This window comes from Nyctibius grandis, chromosome 5 (assembly GCF_013368605.1).
Source record: "Nyctibius grandis isolate bNycGra1 chromosome 5, bNycGra1.pri, whole genome shotgun sequence".
In the NCBI taxonomy this organism is placed as follows: domain Eukaryota; kingdom Metazoa; phylum Chordata; class Aves; order Nyctibiiformes; family Nyctibiidae; genus Nyctibius; species Nyctibius grandis.
The window spans coordinates 42,737,561-42,750,460 of record NC_090662.1 but is presented as its reverse complement, the minus strand read 5'-3'; the positions used below and the strand labels follow the sequence as shown (position 1 = coordinate 42,750,460).

The following is a 12,900-nucleotide window of genomic DNA, read 5'->3' as shown; positions in this document are numbered from 1 at the left end:
TTTGTAATATGCCAAAAACCCCTCCCCAGTATTAAACACGTTTTTCTGTCATAGCTAAGTAAGGAGCAGTTTAAAATTTTGTCTTCTTTTTCTATTATTTCCATATAATGTAGATCAACAACAAAACAAATAAATTAGCCAAAACCTTCACCTATGCTACCAGGACCTTTATTTGCATTCACAATCTCTGAGTCACTATTATAGCCTACTCGAACTTGGTCTACCAAAGATAACAAAGATTCAAGATGAACACTGTTAGTAGTATTAAAAACATTCCTTCTGGAATTCTGCAATCATTATTTTATCCGACTAGATTACCAGCTACACAACACACAAAGTATAACAACTCTCCAACAGCGTACTTGCAATGGTGTCTGGAAGTCACTGTTCAACTTCTTTTAGTCTACAGCAGCCAAAGGTCATGATAATCTTAATAAAAACTAAACCAGTCTAACCTTAAGGTGACTAAAGCCTCTTCTAGTTAGTAAGATCTCTTAAGCTTTACCCAATTACATCAATATTTTAGGAAAAAAATGCTCAGAATTATACCTGTAACAACCTTTGAAAAACAAAATGTACCAAATTAATGAGATCACATCAATGAACAGCAGTATGTATACAATACCAACTTTTTAAAACAAGTGACTAATAATCTTCAATCTAGTCAAGGAAATTGCTGAACAAGCTTCTGACACCTACAGCTTTTGCTGCACATGTACTAAAAAAACCTTCACTCTTCAAGCTTTGGCATTTAGGTTTAAATCAATTTACCAGTGGTTAACAGCTACAAAAGCCAGTTGTGAGATAGCACGGGATTTCTGCTTCTATTCCAACCTTGTATAACTGAACTAGACAGATCATTCCAATTGGCTTCCCCTGTACATGTTGTTAGGAGATGGAGGAGGCCGAAGACTTACATGTCACACAGGGCAAGGAGACAACCTTGCGTAACATGAAGGGTGCACTTTATTCTGCTAGCGTATGGAAGGACCAACGCCCAGTAGTTGCAGGCTGGAGGACTGAGCTGATGATAGTCAACTAAGATGTGAACATCATTTTACTCACAAGTCTCAAATAGTCACAGTGTAGATCTGATCATGGAAGATTCTGCTTCTAAACTCAAACCAACTGATGATCCAAGCAGATGGCCCAATTTTTCTGGACTGGTCCACACCAAAAATCAATAAGCCGTTATGTGCTATCAGGCAATTTCCTACCCCTAGCAATGAACGAGATTTTACTGTAACAGTTTTCGTTAACTCTTGATGGGTTTACTGCAGTAAGTTCACTTAAGTGTCAACAATCTCAAAAAAACAGCACCAGCAACTGCTTAAATTTGACAGAACTGTGAAAAACTGCTGCATTTCACCACCCTCTGGGAAGACTGGCAAACACAGGCTGCAGCCCCCCCTGAAAGCAGAGGGGGGCAGCGGGAGGTGGCCCAGCAGCAGAGCTGGCTGACGGGGTTCCTGCCTCCCCCTGGCACTGCAGCACCCTGCCTCTTCCAAGCAAACCCCAGCCTACCAGGGGCACACTGCAGCATCCTGCCTCTTCCAAGCAAACCCCAACTTACTGCGGGGACAGCCGCCTGTCACCACAACTGCCGCGCTAGCACACCTCGGCATGGTGGCACCAACAAAACTCAGAAAGCAACACTTCTGTGAAGGCCACTATGTTATGCCATTACAGCCTAAAGCTACTTCCTTAAACACAAAGCAAGCTGAAGTAAAAATGCATCAATCCAGCACTAGAAAGTCAACTCCTAAAAGCAAAACATGTCAGAATAAGCAAATAAGTCTGAGTAATATCTGGCCTGAGAAATGATGGGTTTCTCAGAGGTGCAAACATCAGCATCATTTTGTATTTGCACTACTTTATGTCTGGTATCTGCCATCTGTGCTGTACAATTTAATAATAAAACAGCTGACCCACAGCCTCAAAAGGAGAAAATGTTATACTGACATAAAAAATAATAATAAACAAAACCAACAAATAACAGATTAAAAAAATCACAGAATCACAGAATGTTAGGGATTGGAAGGGACCTCGAAAGATCATCTAGTCCAATCCCCCTGCCGGAGCAGGATTACCTAGATCATATCACACAGGAACGCGTCCAGGCGGGTTTTGAATGTCTCCAGAGAAGGAGACTCCACAACCTCTCTGGGCAGCCTGTTCCAGTGTTCAGTCGCCCTCACCGTAAAGAAGTTTTTCCTCATATTTATGTGGAACCTCCTGTGTTCCAGCTTGCACCCATTGCCCCTTGTCCTGTCAAGGGATGCCACTGAGAAGAGCCTGGCCCCATCCTCATGACACTTGCCCTTTACATATTTATAAACATTAATGAGGTCACCCCTCAGTCTCCTCTTCTCTAAGCTAAAGAGGCCCAGCTCCCTCAGCCTCTCCTCATAAGGGAGATGTTCTACTCCCTTAATCATCTTCGTGGCTCTGCGCTGGACTCTCTCTAGCAGTTCCCTGTCCTTCTTGAACTGAGGGGCCCAGAACTGGACACAATATGCCAGATGCGGCCTCACCAGGGCAGAGTAGAGGGGGAGGAGAACCTCTCTCGACCTGCTGACCACACCCCTTCTAATACACCCCAGGATGCCATTGGCCTTCTTGGCCACAAGGGCACACTGCTGGATCATGGTCATCCTGTTGTCCACTAGGACCCCCAGGTCCCTTTCCCCTACGCTGCTCTCCAACAGGTCTGCCCCCAACTTGTACTGGTACATGGGGTTGTTCTTGCCCAGATGCAGGACTCTACACTTGCCCTTGTTATATTTCATTAAATTTCTCCCCGCCCAACTCTCCAGCCTGTCTAGGTCTCTCTGAATGGCTGCGCAGCCTTCCGGTGTGTCAGCCACTCCTCCCAATTTGGTGTCATCAGCAAACTTGCTGACAGTGCACTCTATTCCCTCATCCAAGTCATTAATGAATATATTGAATAGAACTGGTCCCAGTACCGACCCTTGCGGGACTCCGCTAGACACAGACCTCCAACTGGACTCTGTCCCATTGACCACCACTCTCTGGCTTCTTTCCTTCAGCCAGTTCACAATCCACCTCACTACCCGATCATCCAGACCACACTTCCTCAGTTTAGCTGCGAGGATGCTGTGGGAGACCGTGTCAAACGCTTTACTGAAATCGAGATAGACCACATCCACAGCTTTACCATCATCTATCCACCGGGTTACGTCCTCATAAAAGGCTATCAAGTTGGTTAAGCATGACTTCCCCTTGGTGAAGCCATGCTGAGTGCCCCTAATGATCCCCCTATCCTTGATGTGCCTAGAGACAGCACCAAGGACAAGTTGTTCCATCACCTTTCTGGGGATGGAGGTGAGGCTGACCGGTCTATAGTTACCCGGGTCCTCCTTCTTGCTCTTTTTGAAGACTGGAGTGACATTCGCTTTCCTCCAGTCCTCAGGCACCTCTCCCGTTGCCCACGACTTAGTAAAGATGATGGAGAATGGCCTAGCAATGACTTCCGCCAGCTCCCTCAGCACCCGCGGGTGCATCCCATCAGGGCCCATGGATTTATGGACGTCCAGATTGCTTAATTGTTCCCTGACCCAGCCCTCATCTACCAAGACAGATTCCTCCTCTATCCTGACTTCTTCTGGGGCCTCAGGGGTCCGGGGCTCCTCAGGACAGCCTCCAACAGTATAGACAGAGGCAAAGAAGGCATTCAGTAACTCCGCCTTCTTTTTATCCTCTGTCTCCAGGACCCCCACCTCATTCATCAGTGGGCCTACATTGCCTCTAGTGTTGGCTTTACCTGCAATGTATTTGAAGAAGCCCTTCTGTTGTCCTTGACCTCTCTTGCAAGGTTTAATTCCAAGGAGGCCTTAGCTTTCCTAGTTGCCTCCCTACATCCTCTGACAACAGACTTATATTCCTCCCAAGTGGCCAGCCCCTCCTTCCATGATCTCTATACTATCTTCTTCCACTTGAGTTTGCCCAGCAGTTCCCTGTTTAACCATGCAGGTCTCCTGCTACCCTTCCTTGACTTCCTACCTGTTGGGATGCTCTGATCTTGAGCTCGGAAGAAGCAGTCCTTGAATGCTAACCAACTATCTTGGGCCCCCTTACCTTCTAGTACCCTGTCCCATGGGATTTCCCCTAGCAATTGCTTGAAAAGGCCAAAGTTGGCCCTCCTGAAGTCCAGGGTTGTGATTCTGCTAGCTATTCTGGTCCTGCCACATGAGATCCTGAACTCTACCATCTCATGGTCGCTACAACCAAGGCTGCCCTCAACCTTCACCTCTTCAACCAGACCCTCCTTGTTAGTAAGGATAAGATCCAGCAGCGCTCCTCTCCTAGTTGGCTCATCCACCATTTGCATCAGAAAGTTATCATCAATGCACTGGAAGAACCTCCTGGACTGAGGATGGCTGGCTGAGTAGGCCTCACAGCAAATATCAGGGTAGTTGAAATCCCCCATGACAACCAGGCCCTGTAATTGAGAGACTGCTCTCAGCTGCCTGTAGAAGACCTCATCACCCTCCTCATCCTGATCCGGTGGCCTGTAATAGACACCCACAACAGTATCACCCCTGCCAGCCTGCCCCTTAATTCGCACCCACAAACTCTCAACTCGCTCCTGATCCGCCTCTGGACAGAACTCAATACATTCTAGCTGCCCAGTCACATAAAGAGCAACTCCACCACCTCTCCTTAGTGGCCTGTCTTTCCTGAACAAGACTTAGCCATCCATGACCACATTCCAGTCATGCGAGGCGTCCCACCAAGTCTCTGTAATTGCCACTAGATCATAGCCCCCCGACCGAACACGGATTTCCAACTCCTCCTGTTTATTCCCCATGCTGCGTGCATTGGTGTACAGGCATTTCAGGGAGCGAGCTGAGCACACCGATTTCACCCCAGGGGGATGGGGGGCCTCCTGGTCTACCTCAACACTAGAGCGTTGCCCCAGTGGTGCAAGCCCAGCTACTACCCCATCCCCCTTCGAATCTAGTTTAAAGCTCTCCGAATGAGCCCTGCTAATTCCTGTCCCAGAACCCTTTTGCCCCTACGACATAAACCTTTCCCATGTATTACCGTCACGCCTGGTGTCTTATAAAACCAGCCATTATCAAAGAACCCAAAGCCCTGCCTGTAGCACCAGTCTCGTAGCCAGGCGTTAATAGAGAGAATCCTACTATTCCATCCCACGTTATCACCTGAAAATGGAAGGAGGGAGGAGAAAACAACTTTTGCCCCAGACTCTTTCACCAACCGTCCTAGGGCCTTGTAGTCTTTCTTCATCCCCCTCAGACTACGGGATGCAGCTTCTTCCCCACCTGTCTGGAAGATCAGCAGGGGGTAGTAGTCTGTGGCCTTCACCAGGTTGGGGAGTTGCCTGGTGATATCCCTGATTCGGGCTCCAGGCAGGCTGCAGACCTCCCTGTGATGGGGGTCAGCTCTGCATATTGGGCCCTCAGATCCCTTTAGGAAGGAGTCTCCAGCCACTAAAACTCTTCTCTTCTTCCTTGTGGAGGAGGTAGCTATACGCCTGTCAGGTTTTTCTGACTGTGGTGGGACCTCTGATATAGGTTGCCTCTCCACCACATCCCCATTGGACCCCCATTGAAAAATACAGATTTTTCTATACTCTGACAGTTTAATATTTAGTAGTATTATTAGTCCTCCTCTAGGTTACAAACCACCTTTTAATACAGTGCTCACAAAATTCCCATGTTACAAGGAAGTCTTTCCAAATCTCAAAATCAGAGATCAGTGAGGAAATTTTGAAAGCCTTGTATTTGCAGGGTATCATTTACATGTGAGAATTGTTACTGGTGTACATTATTTGTGAAGTATAAAATCAAATACAATACTGAAAAATATATGAAGTTTTATTCAATCTTTCAGATTTCATCATTTATGGTTGTGGTCTCCTACCTCCAGTGGCACTTGGGAAGCACAGGGACGTAGGAATGCACTACGAGCAACATCTCTTTCATTACACGTATCTGGAAATTTTTTTGTTCTTGACAACAATATCTCAAGATCTTAAAGGCAAGATGTTGCCTTTGAGTGATAGTGACATTGTTAGCATGAGGTTAACGTGGCTATTAAAGTAAAACTCTAAACACAAACTCTCCCTGTGTAGAGACATTCAGTTTGATGGCAGTGTATTAATGAGCCAAAAGATCACTGAAAACTCGTTTAAAGTTGCTACCAAAAAGGCCATAAGCAATTAAGAACTAAAACAACAAAGCAAATATTTTATTTCAATTAAATCACCAGTTGCATATGAAAAACTAAAAAAGAAAACAAAACCCACCCACCCACTGAGCATGTAAACCACCAATATTACAATACAATATGTTCAGTGAACTGAATTATTGTGTAAGAAACCATAACCTCCCCCTTCTAGAAAAGGCAGATGATTTTATGCATGGAATTAATCTGGTCCAAGGAATCACTTCAAATGCTACAGCTGACATATAAAAGATATTTTATATTGTTCATTTAAGTGGAGATGCAGTAAAACATAGCTTTTAGATAAAGTACAGAAACAACATCTAGCAGAGTCATTTAGTTCTTCTGTAAAAAAATCTAAATACAAACTGCTGTAGTAAAAATTATACACTACAGTCATCAACAGTAAACATCATTTCCTTGTGACATAATTTCAAATTGTAATGTAAGTCATGTGAAATAACTTGGACTAATTCAGATATATACTTCTTGCAAACTGCGTGACAGAGTATGAAACGCCATTTTCCTCTCTAAGGAAAAGTAGTTTATCATGTATTGTTTTATTTGATAAACCCATCCATGTACAAACTTACAGGTGACACAGTAAAAGGCTGCATTTTGCATTCTAAACTTTTGGTTCTTTCTTCATACTGTATAACTTTGTTATGAAAACCCAAGCTGTAAGTAGAATAACAGTAGGCTCTGAAAGGGTATACTGCATCAAAACACAAAACCTCCCTCAGTTTGTTTCTCATCTCATCCCCTGCAAGTCCTTGAAACTGTTTTCAATTAACGGCATTGCAATTTTCATTCATTTGAAGTTCGCTTTTTTTTTTTTTTTTTTTTTTAAACACATTATGTGCTCACTAGAAGATGCAAAATATGTTTAATCACTCTCTGGGATGGCAAAAAGCAATTATTCTGCTTTGCAACCCACACTTCAAATAAAAAAGCTTAAGCCGTGTGTTTCGCAAAGCAAGCTGGGCACACCAACCCACTATTCACTCAAATCTACAAGTATATTTACATGCAAAGTAATGCCTCCAAAAATATTAATTTGTCATTTATAATTGGACATTCACCTATTTTCTCCCCAAAATAAGCTTTATTTATTTTTCCTCCACAAATGGATCAAAACTGTTCAGACTATTAAAAGCTACATTAATGTTAAGTAGCTCTATTCAACCAGCCATCATCAGCATGAATACTGTGACTGCTTCTGATACAAGAGGATTCCATGGGCCTGCTTAAATACTTACAACAACCCCATGTGCAGCATCTGAAGTTAAATTATGACTAAGCTAACAAACTCTCATGCAATGACTAAGGCAAATGCCAAGCAAGATGCCTTGGGAAACAAGATAGCATAGGTTTCCTTAGAAACCTAAAAAATAGTATTAGAAAGTCAACAATCCAGCTGGAACAACATGATGTTCAGCAACCCTAAAGCCAAAGCTGTCTCCAGAAGACTGATTAAACCCTTCCACATTTAGTTTCCCAAACTTAGCAAGATTCTGGATCTCTAGCTCCATGGTTAATTAAGTCTTGTTTCAGGGTTTTCTCTCTTGTAAAAGTACCACCTCTTTATAAGGCCATATATTTTAAAACACAGTAAGAGCTGGGCAAAGGTTCTATAAATTACTTTAATGGAAGTCTGCACTGAAAGACTTTGATAACAGCATCTGATCACCTCTTCGTTGTACCACCATCATCATGTCCATTAGAAGACAAACCCACTGACTTCTGCCTTCATGCAACTGTCTCATGACAGAGGAACACCCAAATTTGATCCACCACAGACACGCTTCTACTACATCAGGATGGAAGAAACCTCTGGAAAGCAGGCTCCCAGAATCAATAACCTATTTGCTGTGCTCAATATCCAAATCTGAAGACCTCCTACTTCAGGAAACGTAGTCTCAGGGAGCCACATTAGTAGTTGCAATGAGCCAAATCTCATCTGCGGGCTAGATCTCACTTGCCCCCATTATTAAAAAATATTTTATTTCACAAGAAGCCACATTTTGAAAGAACCGAGCTGCAAAAGAACATCAGGTCTCAACTAAGAAAGTCCAGAATTACTCAAAACATCAAGATTTTTCAGAGAAGAGAATTAGCTCAGCAAACTAACCTATCAGAAGTGCAAATCAGATAATTATTACTATGTTACTGTGAGCGCTTTCTCATCTGTTGAGCAGCTGGGAGAGAAAATGAACAGCAAAGCACTGGGCCAAGAAATGGAAAAAGCATTAATTGAAAAAAATTCTCCTAACTTTCCTCATAATTTGGGCAGATCTTCATTAAAAGGCATGTCTGTCTACTGTTAGATTTATGACTGCAGTTCAGAACAACAGAAGATGCCCTGATCTTACACTCTCACACGGGCTTCTTCAGTGGATTGGGCTAGACTGGTCAAACACTGTAGAGCACTTCTTACATTCTGACACATGAGAAACCAAAGTAGTTCAGACTGAATGGGTCCTATCTTTTCTCAAAGCTCATTGTAACTTTTTCTGCTCACGTGAAGATGGCAGGTTCCAAAGTATACAAAGACTCTGAGTTACCTATTTCTACCATTTATACCATATTCTATCCACATAAAAATACATGTACCCCTGTCCTCACGATGATTTTGCTGAGTGCAAAGACAGTTCAATTAAGTTGGTGAAATTGGACACAAATAAACTGTAATTATTTTGTGGGCACACTGTGCATCTTGTTGTCAATTTAAGTTACGTGACCATATTTGTTTCAAGCCAAATCTTATACTATTTTCTTAAACTGTTCTATTTTCTGCAAGTTCTATAAAATATCTAATTTCTTTGCCAAAGGATTATTGACCTGGTTATCACACACTGACCCTATGTGCAGCAGAATTCCTAGACAGAGCATTCATGGCTATACTGTGTTCCACTTCCCTACTTAGCATAGCAAAGTTTGTGATGACTCAAGGCAAAACCACTCATTTAGTAAAAAGGAAGCATTAGATGGCTTGAGTAAGATCTAATCTCATTTAAGCAACCATAATTTTCTGCTTAAAACAATAGACCCAAACAGCATCCGTATGATTTTGGAAGCACTTGTGCATGAGTAACATGCAACATTTCCACTTACTGTATCAGTCCTGACTGTCTAGAACTGTATTCCCTTGTGAAAAAACAAGTAAATTATAAGAAAGCTTTTCAGTTTTAGCTACACTGAGGTTCTGAAATAAAAATAACATGTCCTAAACAATTTGTTGCTACTTCTTGCCACTTGTAAAAAGTCTTCAAAATTTAAGACAGGACTTGAGCAGCCTTAGTTCACTTCACCTTTATGTAAAGGAAATGCTTTTAAAATTCAAATTAGTCAAAGCAACAAGTCACAAGAACACCACATCAGTAAGTGCTATGAAAATTGTTTACTAAAAGGCGTAAAATATTTTTTTCACATCTATTTCAGATAGGCTCTAAATTTTTTTTTCACTTAATGAGTGAAGAACTATTTCCTAATATTATTTGAAAAAAAATTAAAACCTCCACTGTAGGTGTTAAAACAAGGCAGAAAGCTGAAAAGCTCCCAACCCAGTCAAACTGTGCGCAAGTCATCACTGTACCCAACCTGAAGGCAATGCCTCTTCACAAGGACAGAAACCCTACTGTAAAAGTAAAGTGAAAAATAGGTTCCTAAGTGTATACAAAATAATATGCTTGCAGTAATAGTCCTTACTCTACTCTAAATTTTAGGAAGCTTTCACCATTTTGTATGTTCCTCTGCTTGGAGTACACATGCACAGCAACAATTCCTTTGAAAGTAGCAACTTTTAAGGTTAGAATCAGTAAGACTTCAACAAAGTGCAAAAGAGAAAAACACCTAGTCATGTCCAGTATGAGGGTAAATACTGAACAAGCTTTAGCCCTTCCTGAAGAGCAGTATTTAGTGAGGCCATTCACAGAGGGCTTCCCTCAGAACAACTCTGTTTCATGTTGAAGAACTCTAGAGGATAAATGACGGACTTGGGATTCATGTGTATAACTGATGCACTGGAGAAGAAAAAATTAACATTTAACTCATTTTCTACAAGTTTGTAGATAAAACCTGCATTATATTAATTTTACCTGCTCTCAGTAAAGACATATAAAACTGAAAATGGAAAAAAAGAGCAATTTAAATAGCAGTAAAACTGCACCTTGTTTAGACAATTCTGCTATTAAAAAAAAGGCATAAAGACTGCTGGTTTTTTTCAATAAGTTTACAAGATATTGTGGATGCTATGTTTTAGTCTTTTTATTACCATTTGGATTTTCTGAATATAAAAGTGATTTACTCCTTTCCCCAAAGTTTCCTCTACCTTTATTTTTTCCCCACATTTACCTACTCCATTTCAATATAAATGTGAAGCCAGAAACATTCAAAGTGTTTCAAGACCTAGAATGCTGAAAGATTTTCCCTGCAGGTGTTCATAAAACTGGATCCAGGTTTTGAACATTAGTCTTTATTACCTTACTCAGAGAAAATTCTGAGCAAATTTATTTTTGTCTGTCAATACTAAGTGTTATTCAAATAAAAACACAGTCAATACATTTATTGTGTTCTCATATACAGAACAACATCTTTAGCAGAATTCCAGTTGAAAGACTATTTGAAAACATGGCTATTTTCAATTGGAAAGAGTTTTCAAAGCTGCAAAATTGGTTGGAAACCAAAAGAATACAACCACCTTGCAACCCTTCTCATCTGCTGTAAGCCAAATGAGCTATCAAAAGGACTATGTAATACAGAATATACATTTAGCTATACATGAGTGATCAAAGGTGTACAATGTCAATATTACCACTATTACTTATTTTGATCAACTTTAAAAAAAATTACAATAGCATATAAGGGTTTAAGATTTCATAAACAAATTCAGAAAGCTGTAATGGTCAACAGTGAAGCTACAGGGGAAAAAAAAAAAAATCCCTTAACAACAATTCGGAAATAAAACTTTAAAAAGCTTTTGCAAAAATCACTCTTCCATTTCCTGTCGGAGCGACATCACTCTTCTGCCAACTACAGCAGCTTCTATGCCCCATTTTGGCCACTTCTCCCACAAGCTTTCATGAGTTCTCATTTGTCATTCCTGGTGTCTGGAACACCCACCTTCCTTCTCTTGAAGTCCCATTCTAAGATCCACTTCTGCAACATTGCCTACAGAAAGAGTAGGCAACTAAAACACTCGTGCACGGTGTCAACAACGTGCCAAGCATCAGCTTTCACTGCGTACACTGTACAGCATAGTGTTCATCTCACCTTACCTTTCTTACTATACTGTAATGATGTTTCCCTCAGTGCATCAAATCTAGAAGTGGGAATTTAATATCTAAGAATCATTTTGGAGAAATAGTGTCTACTGTTTTTGAGAGTGCTAGCTGCACCTCTCAGTGCTCACAGAAAGGGAAGTATGTTCAACATTATAAAGACTCCATTGTGCCTGTGTGCATCTGCGGTACATGCACATATGTAAAGGACATAAAAAAAAAGAGCAGTCTATTTAATTTTCTTTACACTGTAGTACATTTTAACCCTTTGCTGGCTCACCTGAAATTTCTCATCAAAATAACTTATGAAACTGAATTGCAAAGCTGCGTTTAAGCATTTTTGTTTTATAAAGTCTTCTACTCTAAACCTATTTCCTTCTATCTTTCAAAATCTGGATTAAAATTCAACTAGGAATCTATACGAAATGTTTATGTTTACATAGGTCAAGGTCTATCAAGACTATGTTCACATCTGCTATTAAACAACTGTATTTCTGGACAGTCAGGGAGGCAGACTTGAAGCAATGACACCTTTCTGAAAGTCTGAAGGGATTTTTTTTTTTATTTAAAAAGAAAATCTAGCCTATATGTTACTTACACAGATTAAATGCAAGCCTGTCATGAGATGGTATTACTGACGTTCAGGTGAGATGAACCTCAAGTCATGCCTTCAGTCTTCCCTGTATTTCTACATGTCACTCCATATGAAAGTGAAATACCTTACTGGCTTATTTATTTATTTCAATAATAAGCAGAGCTTCAGTAATGCCAACGCAGTTCTAACATACAATAATGCATTATCGAGGGAAAAAATGTTTAAGAATGGTTGATTTTGTAACTTTGCATCATTACAAATAGGAAGTAGAATACTTGAGCAGACAAAAAAGCTGCTCAAGGCATTTTCAGAAATGAAAAATGGTTGAAGACGTAAAACGCAAAACCACAACAAAAACCCTGTAGACACAACATGTAAACACAAGATACAATCAATAACCCAATTTAAGTAACAAATACAATTCTTAAAGATGAAAAAATAAAACCCTGGTAAGCATATGGCTGAAGTTTATGTGCATAAACCCACTAAAATTAAAGCACTTGCCACTGAAAACACTGTCATTCACAGCTTAAAGCTAAATGAAGCCCTTCCTCATATATATTTCATGGACTTGAAACTATCTCACTATTGAAAAGGGAAAAAATAAGCTCATTGAACTTACATCTTTTTCTGACCGATGTGGGAACATCGATGATTGGCTGTAGTACATGTTTTCATCATGGTAGTCACCATCAACCCCCTCTACAAACTTCTTCCTTGAAGCACCAAACATGCTGTTTGTCACCTAAATAAGAAGAAAAACTATTATATACCATATACGATTTGGTTTGCTACACACTTATAATAGTATAT

General features: G+C 40.8%; 1 protein-coding gene across 3 annotated transcripts in view; it reads right to left on the bottom strand.

Moving 5' to 3' along the window:
- Positions 1-12,900, bottom strand: part of CNOT2 (CCR4-NOT transcription complex subunit 2) — a 106,132-nt gene that overhangs the window by 33,608 nt on the left and 59,624 nt on the right. For all 3 annotated transcript variants that reach the window (XM_068400739.1, XM_068400736.1, XM_068400738.1), the window contains exon 2: positions 12,710-12,832. In XM_068400739.1, coding sequence (XP_068256840.1) covers positions 12,710-12,820 — 111 coding nt within the window. In that variant the 5' untranslated portion in view covers positions 12,821-12,832. The remainder of the gene's footprint in view (positions 1-12,709; positions 12,833-12,900) is intronic.